The 12,775-nt window shown below is 41.9% G+C and overlaps 1 protein-coding gene across 6 annotated transcripts in view; it reads right to left on the bottom strand.

Annotated features, from left to right (window-relative positions):
- CRACD (capping protein inhibiting regulator of actin dynamics) overlaps positions 1 to 12,775 on the bottom strand; it is a 140,057-nt gene that overhangs the window by 40,217 nt on the left and 87,065 nt on the right. For all 6 annotated transcript variants that reach the window (XM_087735735.1, XM_087735729.1, XM_087735734.1 and 3 more), the window contains one exon: positions 4,674 to 4,842. Coding sequence is in view for 4 of the 6 variants with exons in the window: in XM_087735729.1 (XP_087591855.1) it covers positions 4,674 to 4,842 (169 nt within the window). In the remaining 2 variants the exon portion in view is untranslated. The remainder of the gene's footprint in view (positions 1 to 4,673; positions 4,843 to 12,775) is intronic.

The raw sequence follows: 12,775 nt of genomic DNA, 5'->3' as shown, positions 1-12,775 counted from the left end.
TTTATTGCCAAAACCACAACTCAACTGACTGATCAAATCTTGATCACGTTGTTTTCCCTCTAAAAAATACTTTGAGGAAGGCTAGTAGTGGCCAAGTATCCTCCAAGAAATGTGCTATGCAGGTGCCCCATCCCATGGAAGCCCAGTCTATGTGTCACTGACATTCTTTCTACCGCTGCCCTTGGCCTCTCTTAAGCAGAAAGAAGCCAAATTTGCACTATAAACACTGATGGCTGGTAAGAAACCATCATCTCCGTTCCACGTTCAGACTCTTTGGCGTTTGGACTCAGGTGCAAACCACCAGTGAAACAGCCCAACCCACCTAGCCTCTGACAAAAATTACCTTTAGCAAATTACTAAATGAAGGCCTCTTAAGATGACAATGAAATGCTTTTTTTTCCTCTCCCCAGTTCTTCTTCTTCCAAATGGAAAGATTCACTCTTGGCATTGGCAGGCAGACTGCCCGGAGAAATTCAAGAGACTTGAGTTCTTACAAGGAGACAGCCACTAGTACAACTTGCAGCTCCATACAGATGCATGACCTGACTTGTGCTGCATCTTTGGCACTGTGTCCCAGTTTGTCGCCCTGGGGCCTTCCCCCTGGGAATTTTCCATCACAAGCAATAAAACCCCTGATGCAGCTTGGGAACGCACCGTACTCCTTGCTCCAGCTTTGGTCCATAAACGGTTTATTGTTTATTTTGCTTATCTATATAGCCTAGTGATGAGAACTGTGCAAAATACTTGCCTTAAGTCCATGCGAAGCCTGTCTTTGAGTGCAGACACTGGGCAAATATTACAAAAAGTACTGAAAGGTTTTCCTTCAGCTCTGCATATGCCCAGTTTACATTTCTAGAATTGAAGTTTCCTGGCAAGATGTCAGGACAATTATCAAGGAAAGATAATTTTGAAGTTCTGCTGTAAAATTGACAGAAACCAAACTTTATATTTGCAAGGGAATGTTTTTGGCTTCTATAATCATTGTAGAAGAAATCAACGTAATTATGCGATCTCTCTGAATTATCTGATCACATGCAACAAAGATACAGCTCAAATAACAAATAGCAACTCTGCTTGCCAAAATGAGGCATTTTCAAAGAACACATTTGGAGAAATCACACTGCTTATGCACATGGTCCCTACAAGCAGAAAAGAAGCTGAATTCAGTTTAGCACAGCCCTAGTAGGCAAAGAGCTGGGTGATTCACAGTCCAGTCCCAACAGCAATTCATGCTGACAAAGGTTCAGCAAATACTAGGCAAAGTTGTTTACGACAGAGGAAATCTCTCATGCTTTCTTCTTCACAAGCAGTCTTCCTCAGTGTATATATAGACAACTAAGATCTTTAGATGATTTCTTTGTCATGAAGATGACTTTATGTAGGCGACCTGAGAACAGTTTTACAGGGATTCTGCAGAACTTGATGGGGATTTACAAATAAAGGGGTCCCATTTCGTGGACAGACACATTCAAGAGACTGAATGTTGCTGAGACTTTTCCCTGGAAGAAGATCAATGTTGTCACACTTGAGCCTTAAAGACCTGACAGGGCTACTTCCAGCTCCTTTGAAATATTGCATTCAGCCCAAGTAAAGGCACTCTACTGTACCCTCTATAAGAAAAATGTAATTCCCCACTGCCTCTGCACATCAACCCAGAATGACAAACTTTTTGTAGGGCACCACACAGGTGCCCTTTCAGGTGTTTCCCCATGATGCTTGCTTAGTGTCAACTGTGACAAATAAGACAAATAAATATAAAATCTTATAAAGTTCCAAATCATAGCCTCAGAACCGAAGCTTCTGGAGAGTTTAGTGAAGCCCCGCAAACGCAATTTAACTTGTCTTGTAATAGGCAGTTCTGTCTCCTAGCTCATATGGTTAGGACAGAAAGTTAATGTATACAGTTTTAACTTTGTAAACTCGAGAAGGGCAATATAAAAGCGGGAAAAGGAATTCCAGTCTTTCACAAGGCAGGCAAGACAGATTGCTGTAGCAAACATCCCACCTGGGAATTGCAAAACAACATGGATGAATAAATAGGTTGAAGTGTGCATACATCAGGATACCAAGCAAGTTATTTGCATCTGATGAGTCCAGGAAGTCGCTGTGAGAAAGGATGGACAGGCAGATCTCTCAGGCGGCTTCCAACTCAGCTAGTCAATCTACACCGCATGCAGATTACCTAAATTGCTCCTGGTACATTTGCATCACCTGGTTGGTGCAGTCTGTATTAGTGATTCAGGCATTAGCTCTGAGCAGGCTTGTAAGCCAATACACCACACAGTGAAATACTAGCTTAGGTCTTGGAAGTAATACAGATCTCTTATTTAGCCTATCTTCATTTATTTTCTTGTCTCTACCTTCCTGAAGCAGCTTTCTTCCTTAATATCTTTTCCAAATAATAACCTTCCCCTCCCCAAAACAAAACATGCACATGAAACATCTGCAGATAACAAATTAATGTACTTTACAGGTTGATGAAGAAATATAGCTCTATTAAGAGAATGGGAGCATCCCTGAACTTTCATTGCAAAATTGGAACTTTTATTAAGCTTTTGTATATATAGTTATTTTACATTCTTAAAGAGTTTGAAGCAGATGATTTTATAAAACTACTCAAGAATTTAGTTATACAAATATACTACTAGTTATTTATATTTCCTCTGGTCCATTTCTATATGAATAAAGGAAGGTACGGTAATGTATTTACTGTTAGACAACTTGTAAACAACTGCGTATGTTATTTCACTTAGATAGCTTGTTTTTGCATTCAATTCATAAACATTTGAAATGATACTAAAGGCCAAAAAATATAGTGGATGGAAGCAACACTGCTGAAAACAGAAAAGGGTGGCAAAGCTCAGCTCCCCAAAGCAATCTAATGCACTGCACTGAACATCTGTGCTTGTTGTAAGATGAGTAACACGGCAAACGTTACCTGCAAACTGAAAATTATTATCAAATCCCACCCACATTTGCACCATGAAGCCTGACAGGGAAAACAGAGTTCTGACTGAGTATTTCTAGCAGGCTAAAACAGAAGCACCTCTCACGAATCACACGTGCAGGAAGAATTGTTCCACTTGAGATGAGTCGTGGGACTCTTTACATTTGCTATTCTCCTGTTATTTAAATTGTGCAGTCTAGTTTATTCCACTAGAGACTTACATTTAATGTCTTTATTAAATAAAAAAATTAATATGTTTAAAAATGCAAGCATTTAACAGTCTTACAAGGGTCTACCACACCTTCACCCTTGAGGAATGGGACAAGTTCCCATATCACTATTTGTTTCTGGGCGCAGCACTGCATTTTCAGTTACACTGAATGGGAAATTCCTGATAACGAGATGATGCCCTTTGTTTTGCTCTTGTCCACTACTTTGTTCTTGAGGCAAAAGGTACTGTAACTTCCTACAATTGCTCGGCATCATGCACACAGGCAATGCAACGCAGTAGCAGTCAGTCATGTCTCCATCTACAGTGTGGCTATGCTCAGTCTTGATATTCTGGAAAGCTGGGACAGGCAAAAGAGGTGTACAATATTGCATTGCAGAAACCAAAGGGGAAACCTAGAACTTAAAGAATTTCACAGAATGGAACAAAAAATCCAGAAGCTTAAAAAAAAAAATTTAAAAAAAAAAATCACATTTTCACAGCTATGATTTTGCACCATTGAAAATACTGCACAGGGTGATGTTTCTGATACACATTTCTTTCTTGAGCAGAGGAATTTAGTACGGTTTTTTAATCCTCAGATTTTTTGTTACTTTCACACTCCCCAGTGCAAACAGTTCCTTTTTTTCCAAAGAAGCAGGCTTTGGCCAGGAGTCAACTAACCTCTCTGAGACTTTCAGCTGGAAAGCGAAATAAGTATTACTGACCCAATTAGTCTGTGCATCTGGTCTTGTTTTGTTGTTGTTGTTGTTGGGGTGGGGTTTTTTGTTTTGGTTTGGGTTTTTTTCCCTGTTCTGTTCATAGTTCAAGATTGCTGACTAGTGTCAGCTGTCAAGATTGCTGACTAGTTAACTGTGTGCAGTTTCTTTCTCCCATCATTTCTGCAGCAAATTCTCACGCTCTCCTCCTGTCCTCTCTTGTCACTGGAATAAGATCTGATTTCCTGGTGCCTCTCTCCCCTCTCTTGCTCCTTCTACTCTACATTCAATTCAGATCAGAATAAAAGCAGCCTGTTGACCCCAATTACAATGCAAAAACTCTATGGGATAGACTGAATGAGGACATCATCATCCTGACCCAGAGATACCACCTTGCAAGGAGAAGTACACAATAAAGTATCTGTAGCAGCCAGTTCAAGTTTCCCTTTCCCCAGTTTTAAAAACACGGGTGCCATTAATACCTCCGCTCAGGTGTTCGCCATGGAATTCTGTTAAACCACAGAACCGGATTCAAATTCATTTCTGCTTCACCCTGGGATTTCTTTTTTGCAGACCAGCACATGTACCCAATAAGTAACATGAGCAAGAAGTGAGACCTCGGGGTCTACAGCAGCAGATGCCACGTTCAGAGGAGGGACGGAAATGCACACGCTACCTAACAAGCAGCATACAACTTGCTACCACTCAGCAGAGGGAGAATTTAAATTTAATTCCATTAAAAGCAGGGAGAACAAGCCTTGCATTTGCACAGGCTGGCAGCAGACCCGCGTGAGCTTACCTCAGACCACCGTTTGGCTCTTCATCAGAGGAGAAGGTGCCGTTGCAGACGTTGCCGAAGGAGTGGCTGGGCTTCAGTTTGGCTTCCTCGCAGTCTGACACGGGTTCTCTTTTCTTCCTCTTACCGAAGAGCTTCTTGAAAGGCTGGAATTTGCCTGCTTTTTTCTTGTCTGTAGATTACAAGACAAAGAGGCGCAGGACTGAGGGACGCAGTGTCTCGGCACGGCTCGCCAGGACGCACCGCGGCAGCAGCTTCAAAGGAAGAATGAGGTCAAAGAGCAAGTCACCAGCCCGAAGCAGCCTGGCGCTTGCCATGTAAATGCAGGTCTGCAACTCGGTGTTAACGTGTCATATTGACAAAGCAAACGCAATAGCATTAAACCATTTGCTCTTGGTTTTAAGGATCTGCTTGAAGGTGTCAGTGCAGCCAAACATTTGGATAAAGAGAAAAGATAATTTTGTAGAGCCAGAATTTATTTATTATTTATTATTTGAGGCTCATTTTTTGGCTTTACACCACACTTTTTTTTTTTTTGACCTTTTCACCAAAAGACAAGCACTGCTTTGGTCACCCCACTTTGGCAGGTGCTGGTTCCTCTGCCTTGAATTAAAAACAACTGAAAATAACCTACTCTTTTACTTCTGTAGCCTCATAACTAGACAAGTCAATTTGCAAATGAACAAAGAACAGGATAAAGTTCTGTTGGTTTGCTGGTGGGTTACTTCAATAAACATCCAGCTTTATATCAGCAAAGTCAATATATTTTTCTGACTTTTTTCCCCCCGAGTAACTGAGGACAGAATTTGACCAAGCATTTCTTCCTTGAGATGCTTAAATTTTAAAAGCTGCACCAAAGAAAAAGCACGGCAAAAAGACAAAACAGACATGAAGACAGGAACAAGAAATTAAAAAGTTAACCAGAAAAAAAACAACTTTTTTTTCCACCAAAGACTGAAAAAAATAAATGCAGCTTCAGACTACTTTTCCCACATCTAGTAAAAAGAAGTACCAAGAGTTTCTTGTTAACCATTGCCAAGAAGGGGTTAATTTCTTTGGTTTGGGATGCACCAAAGAATTTCTAAAACATCATAACTGTCAAAGAGCTTAATTTCTTTTCTGCCTGTACTTAATTTTTCATTGAATCTACTTAAAACAACCTATAAAAAAAACCACCAAACTTTTAGCTTCCTATCATAATCCAGTTTGAGAAGCATCATGTTGTACTGATGACAAATATTTTCATAAGCTATTTAAATCCCTATATGTGCTTTTCTCCCAGGCTGCATGCATATGCAATGCCTCAGCACACTCTACTCTTCTTATGAGCTGTTGCTGGTTGCAAAGTCCATAGAAGGCCCCTGTAGGAACGTTTGACCAGGAAACATGAAAAATCTTCCGCAGCTGAATACCACATCAGGTTTTATACTCCACTCTGCTACACCTGTGTATGGCAAAGCCATATCCGAGTAACACCCCTTTGTGGTTGCTGGAGGCATAACTACAGAGTATTTAGACAGAGAAAATGTGCCCAAACACATTGCGATGTGGCTACTTCCAGGGACAAGTGGTTTCCAAATTAGCATGGTGGCAGTGAGCATGCATGGAACCCAGGGATGGGATCAAATTTACACAAAGAGCAAGAAAGCTACTCCTTGTGAATCTGATTATATCTGTACCTGACTATGGATGAAGCAGGAAACCGAAACTGAAATTATAAAGTCAAAGACACAACAGATCGTAATTCTGCATTTCCTTTACAGACCCCTAGGAAGTTTACAAAGGTTATCTTTCTTCTCATTGGGCAGTCAAGATACACAGCATTTGTGCAACTTCATTAAGACAACAAGGCATTCCAGCAGCAGCATAAAGATCACAAGCTGAAATACGAACATCAAATTCAGACCCAGTATTAGAATTTTTTGATCCAGATTCACTGGCCCACAATGAGCAGATGAGGAAAACAACAACCACTGAAGCAGCAGTTTTACCAGAGTAGAAGAAAGAGGGGTACAGAAATTTACTCTCCCTGTCCCCTAGCTCTGCTTTCCATAAGCTGACCAACTCACATCTCCAGCCAGACCAATTGCTTGCTGCTCAATTCTGACTTTAGAGAAATATATTCTTATATGAAGTCCCTAACAGACAGGCAGTCAGTCATGCAGAGAAAGAAAGAAATTATTGCTCTAGGCCACAGCTGCCCCAACTCTTCAGGTACTTCAGAGACTGCCTGCAAAAACTCATAAATCAAATGGTAGAGCATACAGAAGAGAAAGCATCAGTACCAGACACAAGACTAGGTGAAAGTTGTTTTTGCACAATTCCCACCTTTCCTGTTTCCTCAGCCTTCTTTGAAAGGAAAGGCTGTGTGATGCCATTTCTGCTGGTTAATGTAATTTACTGCATAAACCAATTCAACTACAGCATTTTAAAAAAAGGTTCTCACTGTGTCATTCATCCACACTACTCTTGTCCCCTCCTCTCTTGGAGGTCTTCCGATATAACTGTGAATTACCTCGTCAACTCCAAATCTACTGTACTGATTCATCAACTATGAATCTAGGTGTTGAACAAGTAAGACAGGTCAACACAGCTTTCATTTCATCAAAATGGGTGAAAGCCAACATGGTTATCTCCAGCCAAGATCTTCTTTTCTCCATGTGATTTAACATGTCCCTTAGCTGTTTCCCCACTCCATACCCTATCATCACAGTTGTCACATTACTAAGCGTGAATTCTTTAAATTAGGCTTCGTGACTCATTGCAAAACCAATGAGCACCCTTCCCTGCACAGGCTGCACACACTATTCCCCATCCTGCCAGCACAGAGATAAGGAGCAGCCAGACCTTCCAGGTTTCTAAGGAGGCAATGCCTGACCGCTAAGGCAAAGCCTATTTATGTAAATTTTTCACAAGATCTTATGGAGGAAGATGTGGGATGATATCACTTACAGAGTAAAATGCTTCCTATAACAGTAAAACAAGTACAGAGAGGAATCCAAACATTGGCAATGCAACAGACAATGTCCTGCACAAAAGCCTTTTGAGTCTCTAATGCTAAAGCTCAAACATGACGCAACCCTCTTGTCTAGCTATACTGCAGAAAGGAAAAAAATGGGATAGGAAAGGTTGAAAGTTGGGACATCCAATGCTGCCAACTTGTGTCAAGGGCAACTGCTGAGATAGCCAGGAAAAAAAGTCTGCTTACACGGGCCATTTGCTTCTCTCCTTAATCACTTGAATGGGAATCCTACAGATCCAGCCCCAGGAGAACATGGGAAACCAGCAATTAAACCTTTTTCCTGTCTCTTTTTTCAAGCCTCTCTTGTTCAAATCACTGTAAACAGTTAACAGTAAATCAGTTTTGAATCACAGAAAAACATGAGGTGTGAAGGCGACAGATAAACAAGGTTGGATAAGCTAGCTAGAATAACAGAGCACATATGGTAAATGCTCCCTTCTCAGCTTATTCCGAAAAAGTATCAGAGCAGATTAGAATAATCTTTAACCTGTCATATAATTTGTCAGCTGTATAAAAACATGCAGTGCCAAACACAGAGCCAGATAAGGTGGAGAGCATCGGCATCATGAAGGCAACACATGGTCCCTCCACCCCTAATGGCAGCGGAGAGACTGATAGGAGCAGCTACTCCTCTCCCACTCTCACTCTAAGGCTCTCCTCCACAAAGATGAAGGCCGGTGCAATGGGCTTTACTGCCGGTAAATCAGGCACAGCCTTTGGACTGCAGCTGGCAAAGCATTACCAACGCATCAGCTGACAAATCCCCATAAGATAGCTTGTACTTAAACTACACAAATGTCACCCAAATCCATTCGGATTCCTAGGCTGTGATGCCCTTCAAAAACTGCACAGAGCCCTCAACGCAAGTACAGGTCAAATAAAGATTTAACTGCTGCTTGTACAGAGCGAAGAGATTTAAACGATTGGAAAGAGAGCGAGCAGTGTATCCCAAACAACAGGCACGATGCAGGGGTGAGGCTGCACCACTGGATGGGACAGAGGAGATGTCAACGCCACTGGAAACATCTGAAAAATCATTTTCAAGCAAAAAAAGTCTCACATGAGAAACAGAAAGCCTCACACAGTCATAGAAAGACACCTAAAGACATAACAAGGTGTCGGTTCCTTGCAGCTGTTCCTCCTTGCTGTGATGCTGGGGACACTCAGAGTGGTATGGGTGAGACAACCTGCGGGGGGAGACCTCTCTGAGCAGAGCTGACCGAGCAAAAGCATCAGCTGGTCCGTAAGAATATGATCGTTGAGGGGAAAAATAAATAAAGGCAGGATTTATAGTGACTTTTTAAAGTTGAATTTATTGTGGTCAAGACTTTTCAAACCTCAGTTTTGCAATGGAATTCACGGAGATTTCACAGACATTTGTTCATTACGTGAAATGCAGCACCTGTCTGTAGTACCTATCTGTAACATGAGACATTGCACAGGGGCTGTCTCCAAAGTAACATGTTCCTTGTCAGTGAATTTAATGGCTATAAAATATGGTGTAATAGGCTAGATTAATGAGGATATGAATTATTAAATTGAATAGGAATTTCTATAAAGAATTTAGAGAATGGAAATCCACATGCATGCAGCATTAAGAACTGCATGGCTGGGAGAGGGCAGGTGGGTTACTGGGCTGTGAGCACAATACAGCAGCCAAAGCAAAAAAGAGAACTAAAAAATACTATTAAGAGGGTAAGTTGACTGACATCTCTAATCACATCTCTACAGCAGAAGAAGGCTGTTATGATGTATGTTGCCAGTATCAGTAATAAAAAAAACCACCTTGATTTTAAGCTAATGGTATGCTTATTCATGCTCTCTTTAAAATAATTCAGAGTATCCACTACCATAAGCACTGCCCTGTTGAGCCCTGGGTTGGCCAAGCATCTGCACAAACTTCTTTTCTTTTCAGGTCCCCACCAAAAAAGCCACCCTGTCTCCCCCCTGGCTCAATCCATTCTCACAGGGCACAGAGCTTCCCTGTGCAAACCAGGATTAGCGCCTGTCTCCAGCTTTCCCACCCACAGTCTCAGTACATCCATTTCTGTGAGTTCCTGGAGCTGCTCGTTATTACCAATACATTTGCGTTCAGAGACGGCAGCAGCACTCCCTAGAGAGGCGTCTCTACTCCTCCAGGAAAGGGAAACAAATTGTTTGGGAATAAGCTAGCAGAAGGGCAGACTCTGCTCTGCTTAACCACGTTCCCACGTTTTAAAATAGGTGTGAGCTCCTGTACCTAGAGTGGTCCATCAGATTTCACAGGGAAAGTTGGTTTCTGTCCATTTTCTGCCTCCATGACCTGCCATGAGTCCATTGCCCTCTTTTTTATATGTAGCTAAAAAAAGCTGGGGTTGATAGATGGACACAGTCCAGATATACAAAGCAGACACAAACACCAAATATCCCAAGGAAACATTTTAGCTAACACAAAGGGAAAAAAGATTGACATAAAAAAGGGTGATGCTCAAATTCAATAACGTAACTTCCCAGCAATGCGTTCAAATGTGTAAGATGTTTAGCGATAGCACATGACACTCGTAAATAGGACAGTATGCAATAGTCCCATGCTGACAGAGATAAGATGAGATAATATAACCAGAGATAAAATCAATACCTGAGAAACATTAAATGAAAACAAGATTGAGAGGGATCAAAGGCAAAAAATTGGTGCAGCCACAATAGTCTCATGAAACACCGAGGCAAAGCAAAGGAAAAATAGCATGCCAATGCTTGCCTGTTTTTCCAAGAGTATCAAGTGATCTTATAAGAGATACTATTTCTTGCAAACCTTGTCCCACAGAGAAGATGAGGTATTCTTGGATTACCTGATATAAACTAGTCATACTACCTAAAGTATCCATAACACAGCAAGAACCAATCTTACTTTCCAGAAACATCTATTTTCCCTTGGCATCTGCAGAAGCAAAAGCATTTCTGCAAACAACAGCCCATTTTGTCATTTTCTTCCTCCCAAAGACTGTATCTTCCTGTCCTGGTTTCAGCTGGGATAGAGTTAATTTTCTTCCTAGTAGCTGGTATAGTGCTGTGTTTTGGATTTAGTATGAGAATAATGTTGATAACACACTGATGTTTCAGTTGTTGCTCAGTAGTGCTTACACTAGGCAAGGACTTTTCAGCTTCCCATGCTCTGCCCGGTGCACAGGCAGCTGGGAGGGGGCACAGCCAGGACAGCTGACCCAGACTGGCCAAAGGGCTATTCCATACCATAGGACCTCATGCTTAGTATATAAATGGGCGGGAGTTGTCCGGGAGTTGTCGGGGACGGGACGGGCATTGGCCAGTGGGTGGTGAGCTGTTGCATGACTTGTTTTTTTCCTGGGTTTTCCTCTCTTTTTTTTTTTTTTTTTTTTTTTTTGTTGTTTTCCTTTCCTTGAGACAACTGTTCTTATCTCAACCCATGAGTTTTCTCGCTTTTGTCCTTCCGATTCTCTCCCCATCCCACTGGGGGCGGCGGGGGAGGGTGAGTGAGTGGCTGTGTGGTGCTTGGTTGCCAGCTGGGGTTAAACCATGACACTTCCAAAGAAACCGTATGTAGCTGAGAAAGTCAGCTGTTAGGAAACACATATGAATCAGCATAATAGAGTCTATTAATGTTCAAATACCATATAACATACTTTATCACCCAAAGCAAGGAAAGAGCTATTTCAACACTTCTCTTTAAACAACAAGGAAGTAACAGGGAAAATAAAACCTTATTTTACACACTTAAAAGCAAAAGGACTTAACCTCTGCTGCCTGAAATTGACACTGTGGTCTTTAGCAGCAAGGAAGAGATATTAATGGAGAAGAGGAGTAAAGAACAGTTTAAAAGTGTTTAGATTACATCAAACAGAACTAGAGCCAGGTAAATACTGCTCCTTTCTGCTTCTTCACTCTCATTTAGTCTGGCAAGAGCCTCACCTCCCTTCCTTTTTGAGCTCCTGTTTTTCCATTTTCCCCATCTATAAATTAAAGCCTTCCCAGCCAGTCTTTGTATTTCTGTGCCTGTTATTTTTATTAAGTATCACAATGGACAGTCCTAGAGGTCAGAAAGCCTCATGCTCCTCACCCAACCCTTCATTTCAACACCTCCATCCTGCCTCCCTAATCCATCCCCCTGCCAGCCTCGTGCAGCACCTTTGGGATGGGGAAGACGCTGCTCTCTGAAAAACACAGCCAAACCTAGAGCAGGCAGGTCACTTTGGGAACGTGTGGGATAGGCAAGGGGTAGTGGGGACTCTCAGCAGGGATGACAGCGCAAGGATGTCAGTACAAACTTCAGCAGCAAACAATGCTGGGGCCAGGGAGTTTCCTTCTTCTTTCCCAGTTTCCACAGGGGAAGCCCCAGGTACAGGTTACACAATGAGTAGTAAGGGGGTTTAAAACAAATTGGGATACGCATCTTGAGCACAATGACAGCAGCTGGTGGAGTTCATACATATAAGGACATTTGCGAAAGGGTTAAGTAAATGTGATAGATGTTACTGAGGTGCTGGGCTGCATCGCAGAACATATGGGATAAGATAAAACCTGCTTATAATAGCTCTGGGCTCAGTGATGCATGTGAGACTTTTAGGAAGGAAGAGACCGCAATAGCTTCTGATTCACCAAAAAAACATTCATCCATTATGTAACAGAAGGGAGAAAGTTTTATTTTACTAGGGCAAGACTTATTAACTAAAGTTATTCATGGAAGATCCTTTTGGTATGCTGGGTTTTACCTGAGGTTTCCAGATCTGCATTAAACGCTTGAGGTCAACATAGTGGAGAGATGTTGGCTCATTATTTCCTTCTCAGTGAAAAAAATTCTGTAAAACACAGGATTCCCTCAGTAGATTAATTTCTTATATAAGACAATTCCTGCTTGAAAGCATTCAAAACCCAAACTAGTGACCAAACTGCAGATGGAAGGATAAACCTCCCAAAGGCAGAGCGACTTGCCTGAGGCCCTGCTGCAGAGTGGTCCAAAGTCCAAGGAATACAACCCTAACTGGCCAAACACCTCCTGGCTGCCCCTCCCCAGCTGCTGGCGGTTATTTGTACCTCCTTCAGGCTGGCACAAGCTGCTGGCAGGTGAGGA

This window comes from Nipponia nippon, unplaced genomic scaffold, assembly GCF_047370975.1.
Source record: "Nipponia nippon isolate SJK-2023a ecotype South Korea unplaced genomic scaffold, ASM4737097v1 scaffold_6, whole genome shotgun sequence".
In the NCBI taxonomy this organism is placed as follows: domain Eukaryota; kingdom Metazoa; phylum Chordata; class Aves; order Pelecaniformes; family Threskiornithidae; genus Nipponia; species Nipponia nippon.
This window is presented reverse-complemented; position numbering and strand designations above follow the sequence as displayed.